This window comes from Diprion similis, chromosome 13 (genome assembly GCF_021155765.1).
Source record: "Diprion similis isolate iyDipSimi1 chromosome 13, iyDipSimi1.1, whole genome shotgun sequence".
NCBI lineage: Eukaryota > Metazoa > Arthropoda > Insecta > Hymenoptera > Diprionidae > Diprion > Diprion similis.
In genome coordinates this window covers 8,027,401-8,040,862 of record NC_060117.1, presented here as the reverse complement: position 1 = coordinate 8,040,862, position 13,462 = coordinate 8,027,401, and the positions used below count along the sequence as shown (strand labels likewise).

The window sequence follows — 13,462 nt, the reverse complement described above, 5'->3', positions numbered from 1 at the left end:
TATTCTAGCCTTCGTCACTAGTTTAATTTTTGAAAAAAAAGAATTTTGAAAATCGGATCAAATCATTCATCGGAACTATTTCTTCTTTTATCCCGCAACAACGTTTTCAATTATTCCTGGGACTTTCAAACGAATGAATGAAAAATCAAAAAAAAAATCATGGAAAACCCAAGCCAGAGAACTTTTCCAGATTGTCAAGTATATTTGCATACTCAAAAGTTGCACCAAACGTCGTGACCATATTATATGGAATTTTGGAACTATAATAATCCAACGAGAGAGCTGCTAGCTGAAAAATAGACTCAAGACTGAGTTGATCCTTTAGACTCAGACAGTTGTCTGTATTCGTTGTAACCAAAACGCCATGCTATCGAAAAGGCTAAAGTAGACGCCGCTAATCGTATCAGTTTTGGCTTCTCGCTTTAAAATCTCGTAATAAATAGATCCGGAAGCTTAAAGTGTCTCATAAAAGAAGTCCCGTTAATCCATTTTCGGAACATGAAATACGTATACCTGACGATTTGGCATTGTCACGGAATATCGTATAAACGGTCAATGTTTTGTTCTAATAACTACCGAATTTGTGGGTCGCATCCCCGCAGGTTTCAGGTATTCTTAGTCACCTTTCCAGACACCTGCAATTAGGCCAAACGGCCTAGGGTGGAGGTCAAAACTTGGAAGGGTCGATACTGCGAGGGCCGATATATCGAAATTTCAATTATGTGAAAATAAAATATCGAAAGATGAATTGTTCGAAATCTTGATTTTTGAAAGTGTCGCTGATTAGGATTACTACTAAACGGTGATTTATTTTATTCTCCCACCTGATGCTCAGTTCGTTATATTTTCGTCTCAATCCTCTGCCATCCTTTGAAATGGGAGGTTTAATAATAATTTTTTGGAAATTTCCAGCCGTTAGGGTGATTTACAGAATTTTTTTTCCTTTATGCATTGTTAATTGATTCCACAGATTAATAATCTGTATTTATGGTTGATTAAAGTATCTGAAAAACCTGTCCGTGAATGAAGAATTAAAGACTTGCTGTTTTTGAAAGTTTACAATATTTTTCAATGATTTTGTAATATTTTTTGCACCTCAGTTTAAGGCAACAGGTAAAAACAGACAATTTTTCTACCTCTGTCATATTTGTATGAATATTAATTTATCGGGTAGATTTCTACTATTCTTATTTCGAAGTTCGAAATACTATTCTTAGAATACGTAACTGAAAAAGTATCTTCTTTGCACTTTGATTATATTGATTTTTATAGACTTGATATACATTTTTTCATTAACTTTCCGCAGAAGAAACGAAATTTTTTTTTTATCATCAGCGTTTTTCTTGTCACTTCGCAATAAAGTGACGCTAAGAAAAATCTCCAATTTCAAAAAATTTAAACAAACTTTGAAAAACTTGTCCGATCAAATCTTTGTACAAAATTTCGAAGACTCGTTTTCGCACTAAGGAGCTGCGTATAAAAAATAAAACAAAAAGACAAAGAAACACAGGGAGAAAAAAATCGAAACGCGATCGAGTGAGCGGAAATGAAACGATTCGTTGTAGGGTAGATCGTTCGTGCAGAGGTTGAGTAGGCAGCCAGTGCGGCGTTGTAACCGAACAGACAGAAAAAGGAGGAAAAAAGCAGGACGAAAAGCTCGCTTCCATGAACGCTGGCAGGAATTTGGGAGGTGAATTGAATTCGCGGAAATATTTCGCACGTGGGAACCTCTCGCGAATATTCGAAATGACAATGTTTCGTGCCCTTACACATCACGTGTATTTATCTGGTATATATATGTCGAGGAGAAGCCTCGGAAAGGCGGTGAAGACGGAAAATGATCTTCCTGATTTAAATTACTCATCTTTAAGCGTAACGATCCCGACACGTCTGGTCAACTCTCTCGTTTTCCCGTGACTGTCGATTTCGTTCAAGCGTAGTTATCAACAACCCATTTGTTTGTTACTAAGGTCCATCGCTATGCTATATTCATAGCTTACCAAAATAACGCTTGACGCTTGATATGGCAGACTCATCAAGAGTTCAAATTCTTATTTATTAATTTCAATGTGATAAATGAAACAGGGATTTGTAAAAGAATACATCAACACGTATTTGAAATACTCCGACATATATGTATATTGGGGTGACGCAACAAAAAAAACGACTATTTTTTTTTTTCAGTCTCGTGTGACAAAATGTTAGTTTTTGATGTTTTAAGAGCCCACTCCAAAGGACAGTTCAAAAAAAAAATTTTTAAAAGTCGCTCCACATTTTTTAAAACGTCAGAAATCGGCGAAAATCGATTTTTTTTTTCAGTTTTTTTTCTCGTTACTGTATAATTTTATAGACAAAAAAAAAATAAGTTTCCGAAAGTTTCAGTTCAAAATTTGAATGTTGAAAGGTCGCTCATAATTTTTTTTCAAATTTTTGTTGCATTTCTTTAGATCTTTTCGAGAGACCTTTTAATATTCGTCCTAAAATTTCATAAATTTTTTTTCTTCAAATTAGTAAGAAAGAATCGATAACAATACACCACGAGATGAATTAAAAATCAAACAAAATACTAAAAATATAATTTTTTTAATTTAATTTTCTGACGATTTTTGACATTTTGTGAAATTTGGAACGACCGCTTAAAATTTTTTTTTTTTTTGAGCTGTCCTTTGGAGTGGGCTCTTAAAACATCAAAAACTAACATTTTGCCACACGAGACTCAAATATATATATATTAGACTGTATCAAAAAAATGGACTATTTTTTTTTTCCAATGGTATACTGAAAATATTGTTCAAGATGACGAAAAAGAAATACCATAAAAATTTCAGATTTTAATATTGATATTTAGAGGTGCCTCATCGCGATTTTTTACTTTCCATAAGAATAACGTGGCAAAAATGGTTCTTGCTCCTTGCGATTTTTATAACTAGATAACGACGCGTCGCACAGAAAATTCATAAACATGTTTTTGTAGGAAATTGAACGTTGTACAAAAAAGGTCTCTTTTCATTTTACGATAAATCTATTCTTTCAAAAGTTATTTGAGGTCAAACATCAACAAGGGACCTATATATATATATACACCTATATATATATAGGTTCAATATTGATTCACCTCTAAATATCAATATTAAAATCTGAAATTTTTATGGTATTTCTTTTTCGTCATCTTGAACAATATTTTCAGTATACCATTAAAAAAAAAAATAGTAAATTTTTTTGATACAGTCTAATATATATATATATATTATATATTATATATATTATATATATATATATATATATTCTGTCTAACGGAGATGAAATTCAAATTGTTTCAGAGAACGTGTCTCACGGAATATGACTATCAATTTTGAAACGAATTTTACCGATGAAAATAAAACGCCTTTTGCACGCGGCTCTCTCTTATTACGTGATGTATTTCTCATAGTCTAACCGCGCAGGTTTATTGACGAGAATTTTATGGAGCGTTGGTGTAGATTGCGCATAAACTAGACCGTGACTGTTCATTCATATCCTTGTAAACGTCTTTTGAAAATCAATACTATAAACGATAATAATTATAAAAACCAGCGGTAGTTATTTCGACAAAAATTACACGGTGAACTCCGGAATTTTAACTTGAAACATAATTATCAGCATACGAGTTTAATCAAGCTGACAAATTTTTTGGAAATTAAAAATCAGAATGTTTTTTTGTTCCAAAAAATGAATCTCAATTTTTCAACGAATGTCCTAAAAATTTAATAAAATATCATAATGAAAATGGAGTCGGTATTGTTGTTATAATTTATAATGCTATATACGGTGTATGAAAAATTATTTTTCACTGACGATTGTGAATAAAAAAATTATGAACGAGGGACATGCATGGAACTTCAAGAAAGCAGAAATAACGTATTTATTTATACGCGCATAATTGTTTACACACGGACCGTATCCTCGGCAGTATATATAAATGTATAATTATTATATGCTTTGAAATTAATTAAAGTTAGAGAATTTACCCCGAGAATGGAGGGTAATTATATAAAGTGCGGCAGCAAAGTGGAACATTGGAATGCACGCTTACGTGTAATTCAGTTTACGCTAAATTTCAGCTTTGAGGAAGCTCTCTATAAACTTACAGCCTAACGTGGAAACACTTGAAGGAAAATCCTTATTCAAGAATTTAATGTTAGGCGTAATATGAAGATCTCAGGATTTTGAAAATTTTCGGAATATTCCAGGCTTTCGGAGAAATGTTTTAAAATATCTGAAGAATCTTCGGTACAACGGATTAGTTGTTTGGAATATTTCCGAGAATTTTTCTAGAGTTTTGCAAAGTAACTACGATTCATTTCCCTGAAATACGATGATTCGTTTCAAAAAATTCTAGAGTGATAGATTTGGGAATTTTTTTTTTTTTTTTTTTAGAGAAACACTTTATTCGTTTAGCAAAGAAAAAATTATTGTTTTGATTTTTTTTTTTTTAAGTATTAAATTTTTGAGAAACTAGGGGCTCAGCCCCTGCGCGCTTCGCGTCTTGCGCTTTTGTGCGTTTCATTCGTTTATTGTTCAGGGAGTAAGAGATGTACTTTATGGAGTTTCCCACACTAACCTTGTCACCCGATTGAATAGAGTGAATATAAGAGATGTCCTTATTCAGTGTTTTATTATATTACTTTCATCTTTGGGCTGCAAAACTCCCCTTCTGTGTTTCTAAAACATCGCACCTTATATCTTGATTACTGAATTCATATTACCGTCGACCTGGACCACGAATGCTACAGAACGGTGGTTCTGGGCGACGCAAAACATCGTCCCTGCGACATGTACCGATAAGTACCTTATCAAACAGTTCGTAGCGCTGCCCCTGGACGATAAAAAACATCGTCCTTCTGAATACGCTTGTTCCGTCGACCTCGACCACGAATACTACGAAGCGCTGCTCCTGGATGACGAACAATATCGTCCCTCCGACCTGGACGACGAATACGAAGCGCTTCTCCTTTACTATGAAAAACATTGTCCCTCTGACCTGGACCACGAATACGCTGGTTCCTTCGACTTGGGCAACGAATACTACGGAGCGCTGCTCCTGGACGAAGGAAAATACATTCCCGGCGACCTGGACCACGAAAACTACGGATCGCTGGTCTTAGACGACAATCAACATCCTCCTATCCACCTTGACCACGAATTCTACGGAGCGCTACTCCCAGCAACCTGGACCACGAAAACTACCGAGCGCTGGTCCTGGACGACAAACAACATCCTCCTATCGACCTGGACCACGAATTCTACGGAGCGCTGGTTCTGGATTGTGGAAAACACACTCTCGGCAACCTGGACCACGAAAACTAAGTGGCGCTAGTCCTGGACGACGAAAAACACATTCTCGGCAACCTGGACCACAAATACTACTGAGCGCTGGTCCTGGACAACGTAAAACACCTTCCCGGCAACCTGGACCACAATAATTTAATAGACTACGGAGCGCTGGTCCTGGACGACGGCAAACACCTCCTCGTCAACCCACCTTCATGCGTATTACAATTTCAATCTTAAAAACGCTAACTTCATTAATCTTAAAAACGTCAATTTTAAAAACGTTGACTTCAAGCGATTAAAACCTTTTTTTATACATAGATAGATAGATAGATAGATAGATAGATAAATAGATAGATAGATAGATTATCGAAGCGCATTTATTTCTATTAAAATTTTCATTCCACACTTCAAAAGTCTCTAATCATCTGGATTTTTCCAAAGAACGCTAAATTAAAGACGATTTTAAGACAATTTGCCATCTTCGCTTTGAAAAATTGTAAAATTTTTTGAAAAACATGATTCAAAGATTTTATTCCACACTAATAACTGCCGTTTTTCACCAAACGGAAGAAGTATAATTCTGGCTACACAATTAAAAAAAAAATTTCGCAGCTTTAACCAGAAAATCTACTGTTTTCTTGCAATTTCAAAAATTCTCAAACCGTTATTGTAACAATATCCATTTTTACTAAAATTTCTGATTAACCACAGATATTGAAATTTTTTACAGCGCAATTGTCAGAAACCGCTTTCACGACAAGATTTGTGCTTATCAATTATCTGTTTCCATGATCCAACCTTTGCTTCCGAGTGATCTTGACGATATAAACACGCATTAAACGAATACGACCACCAAGCAGCATAGTTGTATCAGCAAGATATGATTTGTTCAGGTTGGAATGGCGCCGGCATTGAACCGTGAAGAGAAGATAACCATTCGCTGCGGGCCAATTTTTTCCCACGTACACTTGGCGGCAGTGATTCTGAAATGGTTAATTTTCTCGATGAGTCAGTTACGTTTGCAGTTCCGAATCAGACTGCAGCGCGACCGTCGGTCGGCTGTGAAACGGACGTGATCTTTGTAAACATATTGTGGTGGCTGTGCATTTCTTTGGTATCAAGCTGTGTGTGATGTGTGTGTTCATTAGGGTGGTTATCAAAGAAATAATTTTTGAATTTCGACCGACTCACCCTCTAAGTCAGCTCCAAATAATTAAAGAATAATTCCCGCATTTTTTCAGGTTTTTATCTCAACTCTAATTCGTGCCCGGTAAGAAATTTGGTTTTAGGGGAGTTTTTTGGGTCGCTGACAACGCATCTGAAGTCGGAATTTCAGAATTCAAAATTGTGGGTGCAACATGGTGGATCAAAATCCCAGAAGTCACTTGATGTCTCCATACTGGATCACCATTTTGAGTTTCGTCATTTCAAGCTCAGATTCGGTATCAGCGATTTCGAAAACCCCCGAGCACTGAATTTTATCGAAACCGAATGACGTTTTGGATTTTGGTCTGCTATATTGAATCCGCCATTTTGAATTTTTGAATTTTAAGTTTAGACGCGTAGGCACCGATCCAAAAAACTTCCTTAAAACCAAATTTTATCGATATTCGCTCGGTTAAATCGGGGAAATCCACATTCTTCCGGGCACGGGTTAAACTTGATATAAAAATCTGAAAAAAATTGAGGAATTATTTTTTAATTGTTCGGAATTGATTTGAGGGTTGGGCCAGTCGAAAACGAAAATGACCTTTTTAAAGAACACCCTAGTGAACATAATAGGTCCACAAAAATAACTCATGACCGTAGAATCTAACCTAAAAATACAATATTCATGGGTCATGAGTTATCTTATGTTCACCAACGTTGAGCCAGTTTCGCGAACCTAACCCAAAAGTATGAAACTCGAGGGTCATGAATCTGTTTTACCATCAGCCGGCAGTGGCGCTGCGGGCTGATTTAGCGTTGCCAACGTAACGGACTCGTCACAGTGGCCAAGTATACCTACCTATAATGAAACGACTCACAAGGCAGAAGCACGTGTTACACGTGCTCAACTGGTCGCGTATTATTTCACCGATTACGGCTAATGGTCCGCCATTTTTTACCTTCAGATCTGGAACGGATATCTGCAGTGGATGCCCCGTCTGATCCGGGAAAACTTTCGAGTTATGCTCCAAGAACCAAAACGGTAAGTCTAGATAATCTTATCTAAAGACTGAGAGGTTTTATTGATCCTTTGTTCATCGGAGTGTGACTCCCAATTAATCTGTACCGTGCCTCAATTTGGAGGAACATATCACGTGTCTAATGATGTAATAACGAATGTGCCGAAAGACGAATTTTGATTGTAAAGAGCCGTATAATTTTTTTTACATTTTTTTTACACATAATGTGTACATTTTTTTAGGTATATTTAGTTCTATCGAGATTGAAACATGACTATATATAGAAAGTTACTTTAAGACTTTGGCTATTTTTTTAATAAGTGTTTTGGGGTCCGAAAAACATGGATCCATATTTTTACGATGATGGATTATCGGGGGATTAACGCCTTCGAGAATGAAAAGCGTAGATTCGTCAAGTTTATCTTCTTTCATCACATTCGATTTTTTATTTTTAAGAAAATTGTTCTACAGTAAATCAGGGACAGATTAAAAAATTCACTTTGAAACAGCGGAAATATTTTAAATTCGAATTTCATTCTGTGTCGAGCGATGAATTATTTACTCCAAATTTAACGCATAAGATAAATAATTGTTAATATTATTTTGGATCCTTAAATGCGATTTGGAACTGACTATTGTTGTTAAAAATAATCTATTCTCAAAAATTGTTATCAAAAAATGTCAAGATCCTGTTTCATCAAATTCGCACACATTTTCCGAACTCGTTTCGTATTTCTGCATACAAAACGAAAGGAAAGGAATAGAGTGAAAAAAAGATGCGACGTGACTGAAAAAAAAAAACTGAAAAAAAAGGAAAATTGTGAACTCGCGACGATTTTCACGTCGAGGGAATAGTGTTTGGAAAGGATGATTGGTTTCGACGCTCAATCGGACAATTTTTCTTTTCTTTCTTCTTACCCATCGTTTTTTTTTTTTTTTTGCTTAACATACCTTGCAAGATGGCTACATATTTGTCGTAACATACATATAGATCTGAAAAAGTCTGTCAGCGAAATGCTCGACTATGTTCAAGGACTAAAAAAATATGCTTTTCAGTGTAAATGTGCCATTTGACAAAGACGTCATCGTCTGAAGGTCCAGCTAATTCAATTGGACTTTGTTAAGCTTAATTCGATTTACGAAATAAAAAATATTCCTCATTTGGAATAAAAGATCTCAGTTATGGACGACTTTTTATAATAAGCTTGAGTTTGATTTAAAATTGTATTAAAAGTTATCAGTTTCATTGGTCAAGCTGATGCAGTTGAATTTGACAAAACAGTCCCTGCTTCGTTAAGGCAAAAATCAGAAACTAGCAGTATAATCGTGAAAATTAAATGCATGAGGTCGAGTTGATTCGTAAGGTGAAAAATATAATATTGTTGGTCTGGTTTTGGTAAATGATACAGATTATTTATTCAACTTCATATCAAATTTTGAAAAAATATTACATTTAACATTTTTATAGGTGACAATTATTATAACATTTATGATTAAGAAAAAAGTACGTAGATATGATCGCACAAGTCTAGGAACTTGATTGTAGTAAAACAAATCGATTGCCTATCGTATTCGATAAAATTGTCAAGTAAAAATTGAGGAAACACTGTTGGGTGGTTACATTATACTGATAACTGAGGAGCCATGTTCACCAAAAAATTGAAAAAAGCTTACACGACTTGCAATTGAAACATCTGATGAAACCACAAGAAATCGATTCGGATTACTGAAATCGTTGAAAATCATTGCGAATCAGTTGAAATGACACGATATAGATCAGTGCAGACAAAGAAATCCGTGGCGAGCATTGAAAATCAAGAAAATCACTGTGAGTCGTGCGGTGAACTGCAAATGTTTTCAATTCGTCAACATCCTGCAAACTCTTACGTTATGATAGCCTTTCGTTTATTTCCAGATCACCATTTGATTTCCATTGAATTCCAATGATTTTCCAACGTTCAATGTGATTTTGAGTAATTTCTTATGATTTCCTATAATTCTATCCATCTTGAAAGTCATTTCAAATCGCCTACAACGGTCAGAGATTTTTGGAAATCAGGCGTAATAACATTACGAATAAATAGAATGAATCACTCGGTAAATTGGAATTAACGAAGTTCACATGATAAAGCAAAAATCTGTAGAAATGAGTCCAACAATAGCCGTGTTCTAATTCTAATTAATTCTAATAACCAATTCTCCTTCTCGCGCATGCTTTCCTTGATCTTGCGAATAGTTGCTGACTCAATGGACCCGTTTTCGTTCTATCGGCAATGGTGCCGAAGCTAGAAAACTCGAGTGTCACGGGATTAATGACACGAGTCGCACGATGATTCCTGCTTCACAAACCGGTACGAATTTCCCACGCTTCCTGGATCCTGTGAACTCTGCATTGCCTATGCGCTGGAGCCTGAATCGCCGAACGATAACTTATCGACCGAGCCGGAGGCTTACTAGTCGTTCCTCGGCCTAGCGAAGGGCCGTGTCGAGGGCCTATAAGCGGGACCACGCCGGGGCCTTTGGCGCTGGCGCATCGGGCCCAATTCGCAGGTCGTTGAGTCCCACGCTCCGTTCCACGGTATTGGCATGTCGACCCGTGGCTGACCGTCGAACTGATCACCCGTGATCTGAGCACTCGTCGCAGCGGAAACCTAATCAAGAGAGGTGAAAAGAATGTCTGTTAAGTTGAGTATTTATGAAAAAAGATCACAAGGGGACTGTTCGGAATCGTTTATGGCACTTCAATTAAGAGTGAAGAACTGCTTTCTTGTTGATCCATATCAATAAATCGTAGTCCATAAGAAAGTTTAATTTCAAGAAATGCTTATTAGACAATTTTAAACGAGGGCATTTGATTCTTATATTGTTCTTGGAACGTAGTCAAATTGTGAGTTTTTGTGGAAGTAAAAATTTTTCCGAAGTATCAAAGAATTTTTCATCTAAGTCTAATGTAAGAGCTGCCGTATTACATGTGACTCTTTCTCATCCGAATAACATGTGAAAAAGTATACTAATTCCAATTTCTTCCAATGATTTTACGAAATAATCGCACAGTAGTTATTGACAATCAAATCAACTTCGTTTTTATATCAATGATAACGTATTTTGTTTTCGTAGATCTAGGAAGGCACGCTTCGGCCCGTCATTTCAAACAAAAAATATAAGTCCTCAATATACGGTTACTGGTTACTCTCCAATAAAAAAAAGCTTCCATCATTTGTTAATATAATTAAATTTCATAAACGTTCATATTTATATAATACTGTGCTCGCGATTATTCTGCAAAATTCTGCGGAGAAACTGGACTGAGTCAAGTTTTTCAACACCAATTCCAATAGGAAAATTCAAAAGTAACAAAGTATAAAGTTGTAAACGAGATTTACCCTATTTGACAAAAATCCGACATCCCCTTAAATAGGCAAAGTGACTCGTAGTGAGATAAGTTTCTAATTACCTGTTGAATCACCGGCATTTGGGGGCCCGTGAATTGGGACGGCACGAACCGCGTCTGCGCGTGTGTCAGCTGACCGTCGTTCGCACTGGATCCAGCGGGGAGTCCCGGCATTCCCTCGGACCTTGCACCGTCGGTAACGTAATTGTCGCAGTTCTCGACGGGCTCGCAGCGGCTGGGAGCCGCGCAGTTGAGTTTCCTGATCTTGTTCCACCACGAATTGAGAAAGCCCGGTGAGTTGCCCAGGCTGATATCCTCCCAATTAATCTCCGACACGAAAGAGCTCGCCGTCTCCTTCGCCCCAACGTGAAGGAGGTACTCCCACACGTAAAAGGCCAGTTTTTGGCGGGCCTCTTTTTCCGCTGCGACCGTCGTCGATTCAGGCTGGCTCTGTGCGTCCATATTATCTCCTCCAATTATTTAAATCGTATTGCACTTCAAAGATTTCTCGTTCTCCTCTCTTGGCTCACAAGCTGTGGTTGATTGCTTTCTACGGCTTGGGCCTTACTGACCTGAGTTCGGCTGGGGTCCCGCTTTTAACCCTGATGGGGGTGGGGCCTTTTTCAAATTGCGTATCTATAACCGGCCAATCGGTGAACGGGAATTTCATGCTGAAGGAATTATCACCGCCCTATACCTACTCCTCACTTGTTAGTCGTTTGTACAATAATGCTGGAGTCAAACTGCCGTTCAATTAGGTACCGATATTATACCTGTGGAGAAAATTTCCCGGATTTAGACTGTGTGACTCAGTACCTGCACTTAATTATAATGAACGACGTTGTTGTGCGGTTGTGTAAAAGTGTTAGTTTAATTTACAGTTTTTAAGCCATGAAATAGAATTAGTTTTATAGTGAACAGTTTTGATGTATTTTCATTTATTGGTTACCATTGCTAGATCGAAACAAGGAAACGATGTCATAAAATTTTCTAAAGAATGTCATAGCGGTAAAAGATACAGCCGAGTTTGTATGGGACATCTGCTCCCGCGGCTTTTGTGACTTACACTTGGGGGATCGATTTGACATCAGATAAAAATAATTCGGCCAAATTTTTAGCTCATCATCTCGAACGGTTTTCGAGATTTTCGAACGAAAAAACCTTTTCTCAATTTTATTTATTCATTTTTTTTCAATATCAAATTCGAAATTAATGAATGGTGATGGTTTTCCCAATTCTTACGAGTGAATGGGATAAAAAAATACTTTTATTACAAATGTCATGTGGAAAACCGATTTTTAAAAACAGAAATGAAACTATAATAATGTTTTTTACTTGTTGTTATTTAAAATCGTTATTTCAAATCGTCTCGCGACAAACTTTGTCAGAGAATGTCTTCCATTCCCCTTCACACTCAGGAATTTTTCCATTTTGTTTTAAGTGGTGGAACATTATAAAAATAAATTATGACTAATTTTTTTTTCAAAATTTCGCGTTATGATTGACCGTTTTAAACTAAACCTTTATACGAAAAAAAAAATTCAAGATGCGTGTCCGAATTCCTAGATTCACATTTCTAAGGAATCAAATTCTTTACAGACTTCCTCTGCACCCTTCACCTTAAAATTTTGCTCACAGCTATAAAAAGTACTTGCTGAAATCTAAGCCTCAAACTTTCAGCACGTCAACGCAATCGTGGAGAAAAATATTGCCGACGAGAATTATAACTGAAATTTTAATCCATCTCTCAATCAAAATTGCAATCCCTGAAATAGATTCATTTTATGGATAATTAAGGTTGACGCCGACTGGAGCACGGCGATGCACAACGCAGCGTATTTTAATTCTTGCAGTGTTTTCTTAAGCAGGTGTTCACACTAAGCGGTAACGCAGCACCGCAAATCGCTGCACAGCACTGCAAACGCCTCCAAATTCTACAGCGAGAATCCTTTTTTAATGCGGCTTGCAGCGCCGTGCAGCGCCGTGCATATGAAAACTCTAAGCCCTCAAGAATATGTAGTATTCCGTTGTGTTCCGGTGTCCGTTATTTACCAAATCAGTTTTTTTTGCTTGGTTATCGTTGACATCCTTAGTTAATAGCTTAAAAACAATTTTGAAAGAAAGAAAAAAATTTCCCGATGCCATTTAATCCTGTCTAAATAACGATACTTTTACCATTCATTCAACATGGAGTTTTTGGACTTTTTAGAAATAAATTTTTTTCATGCTTATTGTATTCAATAACTTACCAAATATCGCTGATTCTGCTCCGACTTTGATCCTTTTGAGTAGAGAAATATCGATATTAGCATCAAAAACTTAGTTCGCAAATTTTTATAAGGTGAAAATTCAGATTTATCGTTTTTACCAATAATTTTGTTTCATTTACTGATTACCCAATATTAATGCTGTATTTAATGATCAATTTTTTATTACACGCTCTCAATAATTGTTCAGATAATTATTAAAAATTTCAAAACGCAAATCGTTATGCATCTTATTTTTATAACAGTTGAGCAATAAACCAACAATCCCATACTGCAGCCATATAAATATAGGTATAGCCTCATACACTTGAGTATGTGACACC

General features: G+C 36.4%; 1 protein-coding gene across 1 annotated transcript; it reads right to left on the bottom strand.

Annotated features, from left to right (window-relative positions):
- Positions 1 to 9,934: 9,934 nt before the first annotated feature.
- Positions 9,935 to 11,334, bottom strand: LOC124413835 (single-stranded DNA-binding protein 2-like). The gene is made up of 2 exons (XM_046894622.1): positions 10,936 to 11,334; positions 9,935 to 10,132 (listed from the first exon to the last, which is right to left on the bottom strand). The coding sequence occupies exons 1-2, from the start codon at positions 11,332 to 11,334 to the stop codon at positions 9,935 to 9,937; spliced, it is 597 nt and encodes a 198-aa protein (XP_046750578.1).
- Positions 11,335 to 13,462: the final 2,128 nt, after the last annotated feature.